This window comes from Piliocolobus tephrosceles, chromosome 13 (assembly GCF_002776525.5).
Source record: "Piliocolobus tephrosceles isolate RC106 chromosome 13, ASM277652v3, whole genome shotgun sequence".
Taxonomy (NCBI): Eukaryota; Metazoa; Chordata; class Mammalia; order Primates; family Cercopithecidae; genus Piliocolobus; species Piliocolobus tephrosceles.
Window position 1 is genome coordinate 61083363 of NC_045446.1, and position 13309 is coordinate 61096671.

The 13309-nt window shown below is 35.6% G+C and overlaps 1 protein-coding gene across 1 annotated transcript; it reads left to right on the forward strand.

Annotated features, from left to right (window-relative positions):
* The first annotated feature begins 691 nt into the window (after positions 1 to 691).
* LOC111540706 (olfactory receptor 51F1) lies at positions 692 to 1648 on the forward strand. The gene has a single exon (XM_023209147.1). The coding sequence runs from the start codon at positions 692 to 694 to the stop codon at positions 1646 to 1648; it is 957 nt and encodes a 318-aa protein (XP_023064915.1).
* The last annotated feature ends 11661 nt before the right edge of the window (positions 1649 to 13309 follow it).

Here is a 13309-nt window from a genome sequence, read left to right on the forward strand (position 1 = left end):
ACCTCGTGATCCGCCCACCTCAGCCTCCCAAAGTTCTGGGATTACAGGCATGAGCCACCGCGCCGGGCTTCTTTTGGTTTTCATAGTTCCCATAAAACAAGTCTCATCTTGCTTTAGTGTATATAGCGCATTCCAATCTTCTGGAAAGTTGTGTCCTCATTGTTTTTCCTTTATAATTCTAGTCTCTGAAGTTGTTCACCTATAGTGTTGGATGAAAATGATAAATATACACTGATAACTCCCAAACCTGTATTACTGGCAATTATCCTGTGTCTTCAGATTCACACCCTCATGGTCACTGAAGAACCACGGATATTTTTCAGTGGCTATTATTCATTGTACTCACAAAATATTTGCAAATGAAGATACTTATTTTTTCTCAGCTATGTCTTTATTCAAATCATCTTACACTATGATCCAGCTTAATATTCTGTAAATGGACACTATCATGAAAATGTATAAAATCATATGGACATATTTCCCTTGAATTTTACGTACAAAAACATATTTTTGTGAACTATTTCTGATTGAGTTGTAGATGAACATTATAATTTAATTTAGAAGTTTCTCAATAATGCAGATCTTATCTATGACCTTGGATAACTCTCCTAACCAAAAGAAAATTTATCTAAATATTTTACATAACACTGTAATGTATCACTTCTGTAGGATGGAAGCACTGTGAGGACAAATGCTGCAAAACCAGGACACCATGGAAATCCTAAGCAACTCAACATCTAAATTTCCAACCTTCTTGTTGACTGGCATTCCTGGCCTAGAGTCTTCCCACGCCTGGATCTCCATTCCTTTCTGTTGTTTTTATGCCATTGCCCTCTCTGGGAACAGCATGATCCTGTTTGTCATCACTACCCAGCAGAGTCTCCATGAACCCATGTATTATTTCCTCTCCATGTTGTCAGCCACTGATCTGGGCTTGCCTGTTTCTACATTGTCAACAACATTAGGTATCCTCTGGTTTGATGCACGTGAAATCAGTCTATATAGCTGCATTGTCCAAATGCTTTTTCTTCATAGATTCACTTTTATGGAATCTGGGGTGCTGGTGACTATGGCCTTTGACCGTTATGTGGCCATCTGTGATCCTCTGAGGTACACTACCATTCTCACTAACTCCAGAATCATTCAGTTGGGTCTTCTGATGACTACACGTGCTATAGTACTAATACTACCACTACTTTTGCTCCTTAAGCCTCTCTGTTTCTGTAGAATGAATGCCCTTTCCCACTCCTACTGTTACCATCCAGATGTGATTCAATTAACCTATTCAGACATTCAGACATTAATCTGTGGATTAATAGATCTCATCCTGACAACTGGAATAGATACGCCATGCATTGCCCTGTCATATATCTTAATTATTCACTCTGTCCTCAGAATTGCCTCCCCTGAAGAATGGCACAAGGTCTTCAGCACCTGTGTCTCCCACGTGGGAGCAGTTGCTATCTTCTACCTCCCCATGCTGGGCCTGTCCTTGGTGTATCGCTATGGTCGGTCAGCCCCCAGAGTGGTCTGTTCAGTGATGGCCAATGTATACCTGCTTTTACCCCCTGTGCTTAACCCCATCATCTACAGTGTAAAAACAAGACAGATCCACAAGGCCGTGCTCAGTCTGCTGCTTCCAAAATGAACAGACATAGTTTTATTTGATAAAGGCATATATGACTTGCATTATAGAAAAGCAGACTTGCTCTCTTACTGCCTATTGCATGTGGGTTTTTAAAATATTTTTCATTCACCCAACAAATAGTAAATATGTTGTATATTTGGTCATAAAATATAAGTATGGTATATCACCCAAGACATTTGTAGTGTAATTAGGAAAATAACAATAATGAAATGATAAAATAATACTCCTGGAAACTAACATGTATTGACTCTTTGTTTCAGGCTAGGTGTTCTACTAACTGCTTTTAAGACATATTCCATTTATTCTTCCAAAACAGCCAAATGAAACATATATTACTATTAGTGACATATTACGGATGATGAAACAGATTTATAGCCATTTAGGCTACCAAAGGCCACGTGAATAACATGAGGCACAGTTGAGATTTGAACCCAGGTGTTCTGTATCTCAAATGCTATGCTCTTCATCACTGTATTACATATTCTGCCAAAGTCATGTAGCAGAAATATTTTAAGATCAAAAGTAAGACTTGGATATCCTTGGTTCCATCCTTTGTCTTAAAAAGTTGTAGTAACCTTTTTAGAATATACTTTAGCTGTTTTCTTCATGGGTAATTCATAATACAAAAGGTAGGAACAGATATGTCATGGCATGTAGGTCATTATCCAGTGTTGGGTAGTCCAAAGGAAAGCTTTAGGGGTGAGGCACACTTGCTAATTTATCACAGGGAATGGGAACTTGAGAGAACTAGAAAAGAATGTAAAATAAATTACAAGGAAGTTTGGGTCAGATGTTCTGAACCTTTTTCTGCACTATGGTCCCTTAGAAAACTAATGAAATTTATGAACCTTTCCCCATAGATAAACATACTCACATTATTTTCCATAATTTTCAGAGTTTTCACAAATGTCATTAAAGGCCTATGTGACTCATTAACCAGCTAAAGAACCAAGGTAAAGAATTCATGGTTCTCACCTATACAGTTTTACAGAGACAGCCGCAAAATGTTTGATTTCTGAAAAGGAACTTATGTAACTCTTTGGATTTAAGAGACAGAAGCTTAAAATGTCAGTTGCTTATAATGGCAGAACAAAATCAGAGGGAAATGGAGATGGAAACCTAAAGGCAGTCACATCCGTTTTATTGCCACTGGAAAGTAGTGATAGATGGAAGAAATGTTCCAGGTACCCCACATATATTGAGGGCAGCAGTGTGCTGGATAGAGTGCACACCAGCTTACAAGAGCCTATTTTTGCATATCTTTCTAACTATGCATTAAAGGATGTCATATTAGTAGCTTGAAATCACTGATAATGATAATTTTTATGCCATGTGAACTGGTAAAATTTTTTTAATATTTATATAATAAACATTGTCCAATTTAATTTAATAGCATTGAGAACTTTTTCTGTTTTTAAATATTCATTTTATCAGCACACAGTGACTGCAGGTATGTTTTATGTTTGACCTCATGGGAAATAACAAAAAATAAAAGATCAATAAAAAGTATTGCTGTACACTCACAAAGGTTAAAATCTTGTGTGTAAAACATCAACATGAACAAAAAAATCATGAAATAACGGACTTACTGGGGTGATAATTCATAACACAAAAGTAAATTTTTACCCTTTGTTTATGTTGACTTCTGAGTTGAAAGAGTATCCAAAAGTGCTGGAGAGGACTATTTTGTAAGAAACTCTGTGGAAAAAAGGAAGAAATCTTGTATGACAATTTTACTATTCATGGAAGAATTATCTTCTGAGTTTTAAGGTCTATCTGTACATAGGCATGAAAATTATGAAACACAAACCTTTTTTTCTTCTGTTTTCTCTCTTCTTCAGCTTTCCCCAAGTGAACATAGATAATAAAATTTGTGTTAGTAGCTTTAAAAACACCTTTTGATAGAACAATGCCATTATGTAAATGAATTTGTTTACCGATTTAGTTTACAAATTTGGCTACACTTCCTGACTTTTATATGTGAGAGTCTTTTTATTGAGTAATTCTACATGCCTGTTAGCTGCTTGGAACATCAGAAAGATAGATGTGGTAAAAGAATGTAATACATACTAACATTATCACAATAAGCACTCCTTGCAATATTCCAAACCAATAGCACAGCCACCAGCAGAAAATTTTATATTATAATACCTTATCCAAGCAGAGTTACTGCAAAAATGAAGGTAATAGAGAATGAGAAACTGTGGGAGGAAAGAAAAAAGGGAGAGAGGAAAAGGATGAAAAAAGGAAGAAGGAAGGAAAGAAGGAAGGAAGGAAGGAAGGAAGGAAGGAAGGAAGGAAGGAAGGAAGGAAGGGAAGGGGAAAAGGAAAGAAGGAGGGAAATTAACGATGTAACTTAAATAAATTTCCAAATAGCCCATTTGTTACACTAAGCAAGGATACCCTTTTACTGATGGTGAGTTAATTAAATCACTTTTTATTGTAGCAACAGAAAATCTATAGCCAGAAAGAATGAACTTATTTAAGACTATTTCTATCTAAATGTTAGAGTCAAAGAACTCCTCAAATACTGTACTCAACCCAAGCAGGTCTGTGATGTTATGTCTGTATCCTGGGGAGAAATGTAGTACCATGAAACATTGAGTAGAAACACCTGGGTGAGTGACCCGTGAAGATACTGATTATGCAGAAATCCTTATAATCATTGGGCTTGCAGAGGTGGCCCACACTTCTCTGGTAAAAACAATCATTTCCACCACTTCCCATAAGTCTATCTCCTGGAGCTCCCTCCATCTCTTGTTCTGACCACCAGAATGAACACTGGCATTAAATTCCAGCATAAATCTGTTGGGAATGTGCTGGGCCTAGTAAGATAAGAAAGAGACTATAACTTGAAGAATAGCAAAAATTAGCAAGCAGTTTATGGCAAGAATCCATGAAATGCCCTCAGGATTGAATAGTGAGAAGAGTTGATCAAGCAGGTCTGAATAAAAGACTATATTGGCAAGAACACATCAATATAGGAGCATTTATTTGGAATACGAATTTTTTTTTTTTTTTTTTTTTTTTTTTTTTGAGATGGAGTCTCGCTCTGTCGCCCAGGGTGGAGTGCAGTGACCGGATCTCAGCTCACTGCAAGCTCCACTTCCCAGGTTCACGCCATTCTCCTGCCTCAGCCTCCGGAGTAGCTGGGACTACAGGCGCCCGTCACCTCGCGTGGCTAGTTCTCTGTTGGAATACGAATTTTAACACCTTAAGAAGAACACCAAGGAACGTGGCTAATTTACTACTGAGTGACAATTAGCTAGAAAAAGTGTTGGACAACATTCAGCATATTGGAAATGACTGTGCTGCCCTAGTAAATGGAAAATGAAAGAATATAGAGTCTGATGAAAGTGTGCATGCTGGAATAGATTAAGAGTGTGTAAAGGTGGAAGACTCACCATACATTTTCCATAAAAGGGCACAGAGGACACATCATTCAGAAGCCACTGGAAATGAGTTGTGAAAATGATACCAGCATCTCTAAGAAGCTGAATGGTAACTCTTTTCCGCTGATCATGGAGGCCAGCAGCACCTGCGGTCACCAAGCCAGGCTACCCATGCATATGAGGAGGCCTTGACATAATAGAAGCCAGGGAGCAGTGGTTAACCACCAAAAGCCAGAGCTACAATTATCATAGGAACCAACAAGATCTGAAGGGTAGACAAGCAAGTTGGTGTGCACATGGATAATAGAGCATAAACTCCCTGGGTCAAAATAGACAAGCAGCCAGCAAGAGGCTAGATAATATTTACTATAAAAAGAAGGCAAGAACAGAAGAGCAGGAGCTGTCAGTCTTTGATGTAGGCTTGACCTTGAGTTAAAGAGAGAAGTAAGGAAGTTTTGGTGGAAAGAAGCATCCTAGAATGTAGCACAGTTCTGAACAGATTTAGTCAAGGCCGTTGGGTATCCTCTAATCAAAACACCTGTCAGCAGAGTTCTATGCCTTCTAGAAATGGACCTTCCTCAGTTTCTCTGCCACGGTCAGTGATTGCCTAGAAACAGCTCCTGAGCAATGTGGCTTACATAGAATATGATGATGAACTAGGGCTGTTGGTGCCCATACTCTGACATACGAAGAGAATATTTTAATAACCATCACATTTGTTGAATTAAGAGAAAAATAGGGAAGGAGTTACAAGGAGAAGCCAAGCAACCAAACCTTGAGACAAAGAGAAGCCAGAGCAGCTGTGGGTTGCTCAACAGACGTTTGAATGTCTTCATGGGTCTCCCTTGAAGTTTCAAATACTCAGGAAATGGGGTTTCAGCATAAAGGATATATGAAAATGTTAGTATTCTTTGTACAAAATTTTGTAGCTCAGAAATTATTTTGAAATATAATGTTAAAAATTATCCTAAGAGAGCATCTCTTTAGCCCTGCTTGGGTCACATACCTAATTGTCTAGTATTAACCAATCAAGTCATGTGTACAGGCCCAGTATTTTGGACCCATCTCTATTCTGGGGACACTTATCAGAAAAGGGGAAATATTTTTTGCAGAAGAACTAGCCAATACCACTCACATACCTCTCTTTATCCAACAAAGTGCACTAAGAACATTTAATTTATGACATATATTGTAAGGCAATGGTCATTATCCTGGGGACTAAACTGAATAAGCAAAAAAAATTGTTAACTTTAAAATTTCCCTTTTAGCAAAACTGCTTAAGGCAAAAGTACTAAGGATTACAAAATCATGATTAGATGAATAACAAAACAGTTACATAAAATTATGGAGTAAACAAATGTATTAACCTGCCATGTCTTTCCTGCAGGTCAACAGAGACAGAATGAGACATTTTGAAGAAAAGATTAAAAAGTAATAAATATTAAAATCTTACTTTATTAGGCAGAGGTACAATAAAATATCCCTTCTGTATAATTTACATGCTTTATAAAATTCTCCTGTTTATGACATTATATAATTACTTATTCTGGCAACTTTAGGAATCCAATTTTTATTTTAGGAATCAAATTTAATACTAAATACTTTAATATTAATAACAAATAGTGCTACATGCCATTAAACTTTAAGATAACTAATAATCATTAATCTGTGACAATTTAGGAGAATTAAAAAATGTGCAAAATCATCTACAATCTACAGTAACTTTTCTGTTTCCTTACTCACTGCTGTTTTGTTAAACAGAAAAGAAACCCATTAGCCAAAACTAATTTCCACATAATTATGCATTTATTTGTTCATTCTGTATTTGCTGAGTTAGTATTTATCAACACTATGACATATGAAAATAAATACAGCATGCTGTTGAAGGGCATATACTCTCATGAAGCATTTCTAGACATGTCTTCCTACCAAAATTATCCACATGCCCTTCAGTTCCCCAAATTCAGCAAGTCTAAAACCAAATTAATTAGTCTCTTTTATTAGTAATCTGATTCTGTTTTGATGAGTGACATTATTTCTGATCATGAAAGATGTAAAGTAATTAAAGCAATATGCTTTCACTGAAGAAACCTGACTATGCCTTCCTCAGACCTCTGGCAATATGTCTTTTTGTTTTAATTTCTATTTGATGAAAGCTGTAAACTGAACATTTCTGATCTCCCTTTGTGATGCCACCTTTTGTTCAGCCAACCAAGCCTCATTGGTCAATGTCCCCTGTGGCCTTTCTCTCTATTTTCACCATTCAAACTGGTAATGTTTAATATAAATACAGCTTATTTGATGCAGACTTTATATAATTTCTCACTGCCTGCTTCACCATTCTGTGTCTTCAGAATCTCTCTCTAGGCACATTCTATCAAGTACTCTCCTTATTCTAATTTATCCTCAACACAGATGTAAGATTAATCTTATAATGAAATTGTAATATTGTTTAATATAGGCTTCACTATTTTCTCTTGCTCTCCAAGTTGTAAATAAATTTCATCTGCCAAGAAGATACTAAATCCCAATCCTGCGTACTTTTCTTTAAAATTTTCAGGGATTGTGCCACCATTCTATTTTGCTGAAAAAGAAACTGATAACCATTGCTATGTCTTTTCTTTGAGCTACAGTTATTAGCAGACCAGTTTTCAGGTTTCCTGGTTATATAACACAGAGTTCTTGGAACTTTACTCTCGGCAAAGAAAATACATGAACTATTTGCCTCCCATGCTAGTGAGTCTCCTTTTTCTCTGCTTTTCCACTTTTCTAAAAGGGTATAACAAAGCAACAAGTACAACGATTTTTATATAAGTTCTACTGAACAAACTTGCTAGATTAACAGAAGTTTCACTTCCTCTGAAAATATACTGCCTGATGATAGCTGCCAGTTGAATAATTACAGCTTGTTTTCTAAATAGCACGTTCTCTCTAGTCCCAATAAGTGATCTATAGGCTGTCAGTGCTTTTACCTTGACTATCTTGATTATTATAACATAATTTGTATTAAAGACATGGTTCATGGAAAGATGACATGGAATTTCAGTTTGCAAAACTATATTAAGAGGCCCTAATGCTACATCAAAATATTGTGAATAAAGTACATCTATAAGTTGGAAACTTTCATAAAATGTTCAATGTACATTAAAATTATTTTTCTGACTCTTGCATGTAATTAACCTTATTAAAAAGCAAACCTAACTATTAACCAAAATAGAGTTGGGTAACATGACTTCTATTGTGTTTGTTCATACAATTCTCTTTTCTATACTATGGACTAGATCTTCAAGAGAGGGGAATAAATTAATTTAGTAAATTACTGACCACTGATTTTGTGTCAAGCACGGTGTTCATCAGTTCTTATCAAGTAAATATTGAAGTTTGCTTTAGCTTGAACAGCTAAGATTAAATAATATAATGTGCCTGACTAGAAAACAGTAATCACTATACAGAAGGTAATCAATATAATCCTTGAGGAAAAGCCAGGTCTTTTTTTTTTTTTTTTTTTTTTCCTGGTAGTTGCTTCCATTTGAGTTCCCAACCTGCTAAAACTTCTTTCCTCTGTTGAAAAGTCAGCTCCCATGGAGCCCTCGACTTGATCATTCTATATTGTAGCTTGCTTCCAAATTGTAGGAATCCATTTGCTCATTCTAACAGATATTTAAAATACATGTACTATGGAACTAGCATTATGCTATTGCCTGGAGATACTTCCAAATCATCTGGCAACCAAATTACTTTACACAAAAATCTATATAACAGATTATTTACAAGAAACATATAACAGAACAAAAACCAAGAAAAAATACTAGACTCTCATCTTAAATGCACTATCCATCTCCAAAGAAATGATTCAATTTCATTTCTAATTGAAACGTGCAAACACAAACTTCCTGTGTCAATATGTTTATTTTCCCTGATGCGATTTTTCTCTACTTAAGCATCCAAATTTTCTGATGCTAGCTAACTGATCTAACGGGAAAAGAAGTGCAGTGTAACAGAGTGGTGCAAAAATTCCACAGAGGCACACTTATCCCAGCTGAGTAAATGACTCTACAATTAAGATTCCTTATAAAAGTTTTCCATTCATACAGGTAAATGGGTCACCTTCATATACCCCACTCTAAGTAAGAGCAAGGCAATCTCTCCTCTCTTTCTGAAGTCCAAATCAAGTAGCTGCTCTCAGATCAGAAACAGGACTTACTCGTGTCTTTAATAAATGTCCTTGATGACTTTTAAACTTCATCATGAGTGATTTGGCATAGACAAACACAAGGAAGAATTTATTGGAAGTGAAATTAAAGACAAAAATTCACCTAGTCTTCTGGCATTGCTCCTTCAGCACTATTTGTATCCCTTCCAATTCTCCACACCTTGAAAGGTAAGGCTCTCCCCACTTACCCTTGGTCCCTGACCTCTAAGCCCTTTGAGCTTCTGACTCCACTCACCCTCCACTGTTTTGTTCACTTCTATGGTCCTGTTGCCTGTTCAGAAATCCTGAATTCCATATAGATGTTTTGTTTTCATACATTAAGCTAATCATAGCAAAAATTATACTTATGTATGTATGTATTTCCTGCCATATATAATAACCTAATCCCAAACTACAGTCACTGGCAGACTCTCACTATTACTTAAATTATATTTTGAATTGGTTTACACCCATGCCAGCACATTTATTCTATTCTGTCTCTTAAGTCTGCATCAATCTGATGCATTTCCTTTTAATTTGGTTCTCAACACCAGAGAGATAGAGTGGCACAGTAAAATGACCACACCTTTAGGGTCAGACAGTCCTGGATTCACACACTGCCTCCATGAAATCTATCAATGGAAACCTTCAATAAGTCATTCACTCTAACCTCACCTGAAAAATGAGAATATCAGTCACAGCCTATTAATGATGCTGTTAAAGTTACACATGTAGAGACATATAGCAAGGAAACTGGCTCAATGCTAATTTTTCTTCTTTCTGAGAATATTATATCCATCCTCTCATCTGTTTTCCCACCTTCCACCTGGCTCATATTTCAGCTCAAGCCCCAAACATTAAGGCTGGTTATCTCAGTGCCTCAGGTCATCATGAACTTGATACAGTCATTGCTTTGCCTGCATGTAGGTGGTTAGCTTTGTAACATTCCACAGATGCTGTTCCTAAATTCATAAAAAGTATAATAAAGAATTCATCTTAAATCCTTCTCTATAAAGAGGTAAATAAATTAAATTAATAGTTAAATGAATGGAATCCATGGCATTTTCAATCACAGAAATATCATTTTGTCATTCTATGGAGATTGTATTGGTAGTCATTGCTTTGACAAATCGTATGATGATAACTGATTTTTCTCCAACGCAGGATCTAACTCCAGATTTGTCTTTATCTGAGATGACTAATAATCTAGAAAATCTGACTTCATATTCCTCTTTATAAAATAAAATACTCTTTATCTTGAGTATTCTTACTACTTAGAAGCTAGATAAGGATAAGGCCTTTGTTATCTATTCCTAAAACCTTCAGGCACAGATTCCAATTCATGTCTACTTATACCCATGAATTTTAGCAATAGAAATCAAGATTTGACTAGCAAGAGGCCAACTGGGTGGTGGTGAATGCAGAAAGGATATCAGGCAAAGACTGTGGGCCTGCCTTGAGACCAAGCCCAGGATAGCCATCCTCTTTTGTGCATTCTAGAGATGATGAGAAACAACCCATGTGTAAACTGGTGATATTTTTGTCCTTGGATTAGATGAAGAAACACTACATTGGAAAATATCAAAGAAGCTAATAAATTAAAAACATAGATGTTGTTTCTCTCCCAGTAATCATAGGATATAGCAATCTGCTCTAAGCTCTTTTAGTACAAATGAGGAATAAGGCCAGTTTCTAAATTTAAGGAATTAGCACGGTCTCATATGTAATATTTTAATCTGTCTATAAACATCATTTATTACCTTGAAAATAAAAGGTTATTTTGAGGGTTAAGTGTGCGAAGTAGGCACTCAATATTTCTTATTCAAAGAAGTAATTAGCAAAAGATGAAGGAATATTGATATATATGGACACATGACATGCACACTAGCAACAGTGGCTATTGTCAATATTGCCTAGGTTAATAACAATTGTTTTAATTAGCATTTCTTTGGCTGACTATGAGACTGAAAATTCTTCCTGTATTAACCACTAGTCCCTTGGAGAATTCCATTTTTAATTATTTTTGCCAAATTTTTTGTCTTTTTTTTTTTTGAGATGGAATTTCACTCTCGTTGCCCATGCTGGAATGCCATGGCACGATCTCTGTTCACCACAACCTCTGCCTCCTGGGTTCAAGCAATTCTCCTGCCTCAGCCTCCCAAGTAGCTGTGATTATAGGCATGCACCACCACACCCAGCTTATTTTTTGTCATTTTTTAAAAGTTGTATAGTAAACACATTATTCAATTGAATGTTATATATGCTTTAAATATTTCTCCAAATTTATAATTACCCTTTTATTTTATTTTATTTTATTTTATTTTTTTAGACGGAGTCTCGCTCTGTCACCAGGCTGGAGTTCAGTGGCGCAATCTTTGCTCACTGCAACCTCCACCTTCCGGGTTCAAGAGATTATTCTGCCTCAGCCTCCCAAGTAGCTGGTACTACAAGCACCCACCACCACGCCCAGCTAATTTTTTATATTTTCAGTAGAAACGGGGTTTCACCATGTTGGCCAGGATGGTCTCGATCTCTTGACATCATGATCCACCCACCTTGGCCTCCCAAAGTGCTGGGATTACAGGCGTGAGCCACTGTGCCTGGCCATAATTACCCTTTTAAATCTGTAGATGTTGTTTTTTACTATAAAACAGTTATTTGAATTTTACCAAATCAAATACATCAATGTTTTCCTCTACAGTTTGTATCTTTGGTTTTATATCTAGAAATTTTTCTTCTACTACAGGATTATATATTTACCTGCATTTTATTCTAAACTGTATGTGGCTTTTTGATATTTACATATTTAACCATCAGAAAATAATTTCAGTATGTATTGTGGTGATATGCTTTATTTTAGCTTTTTCGTGTTTTGTTTTAGTTTGTTTGTTTGTTTGTTTTTTCCAAATGGATGATCAGCTTACCTAACTCCTTTTATTCAACAGCTCACTTTATTTCTACTGGTTTAAAAGTCTACCTTTATACATAACTAAATGTTCACTTGTGCCTCTTCCTATACTTTTAATTCTGTCTCAGAGACAAACACTGCCCTACTTTCTTTTTTTGAAATGCTGCCTTTTCCAGTCGTTTCATTAAAATTGATCATACAGTATGTAATATTCTGCATCTGGCTTCTTTCACTCAGCATATGTTGCATCCATGTTGTAGCACTTATTAGTAATTTTTCCTTTTTTGCCAAATAGTTTTAAGCCTATGGATATTTCACAATTTGTTCACCAGTTAATCAACTGATTGATATTTGGATTGTTTCAATTCTGGGCTATTGTGAATAATGTTGTTATGAACATTTGTATACATGTATATACATGTATTGTGTGTACACAAGCTTTCATTTCTCTTTGGTAGAGTCCAAGGAGTAAGTTTATATTTCAATTTTTAAGAAACTGTCAATCTGGTTTTCAAAGTGGCTGTATCATTTTACATTTCCACAAGCAATGTATTATGTGTGCAGTTTCTCCACATGCTTATCAACACTTGGTATTTTCTTTTCCTTCCTTCCTTCCTTCCTTCCTTCCTTCCTTCCTTCCTTCCCTTTCCTTCTTTCTTTTTTCTTTCTCTTTTTTTCTCTCTGTTTCTCATTTATAGCCATTCTAGTGGGTGGATAATGGTATTTGATAGCAGTTTAAATTTTTATTTTTTAATTTTAATTTTATTTTCCTAATTCTCATCTTTTTATGGGCTTGTTAGTCATTTTTATATATGTTTTGGTGATATGTCTATTCAAATATTTGCCCATTTTTAATTGGATTGTTTGTCTCTGTTGAGTTGTAAGAGTTCTTTATATTTTTTGTGTACGAGTTTTTATGCAAATATTTTCTCCTAGTCTGTTTTCTGTATTCTTATTTTCTTAATGGTGACTTTTAAAATGTACCTTTTTTTTTTGTTTGAAGTAGATGTTGATCTTTCTTTAGTGGCTCACACTTTTAATATGGTATCTAATAATGTTTTGCCTAACCGAGGGTCATAAAATCTTCTCCAACTTTTTTTTCTAGAAGTTTCTGATTTTTAGCTCTTACATTTAGGTCTGTAATCCATTTTGAGCTAATTTTTCAGAAC

What these genes read in the sequence shown, in the direction of transcription:
- LOC111540706 (XM_023209147.1), top strand. Translation starts at nt 692, where the DNA reads ATGCTGCAAAACCAGGACACCATGGAAATCCTAAGCAACTCAACATCT.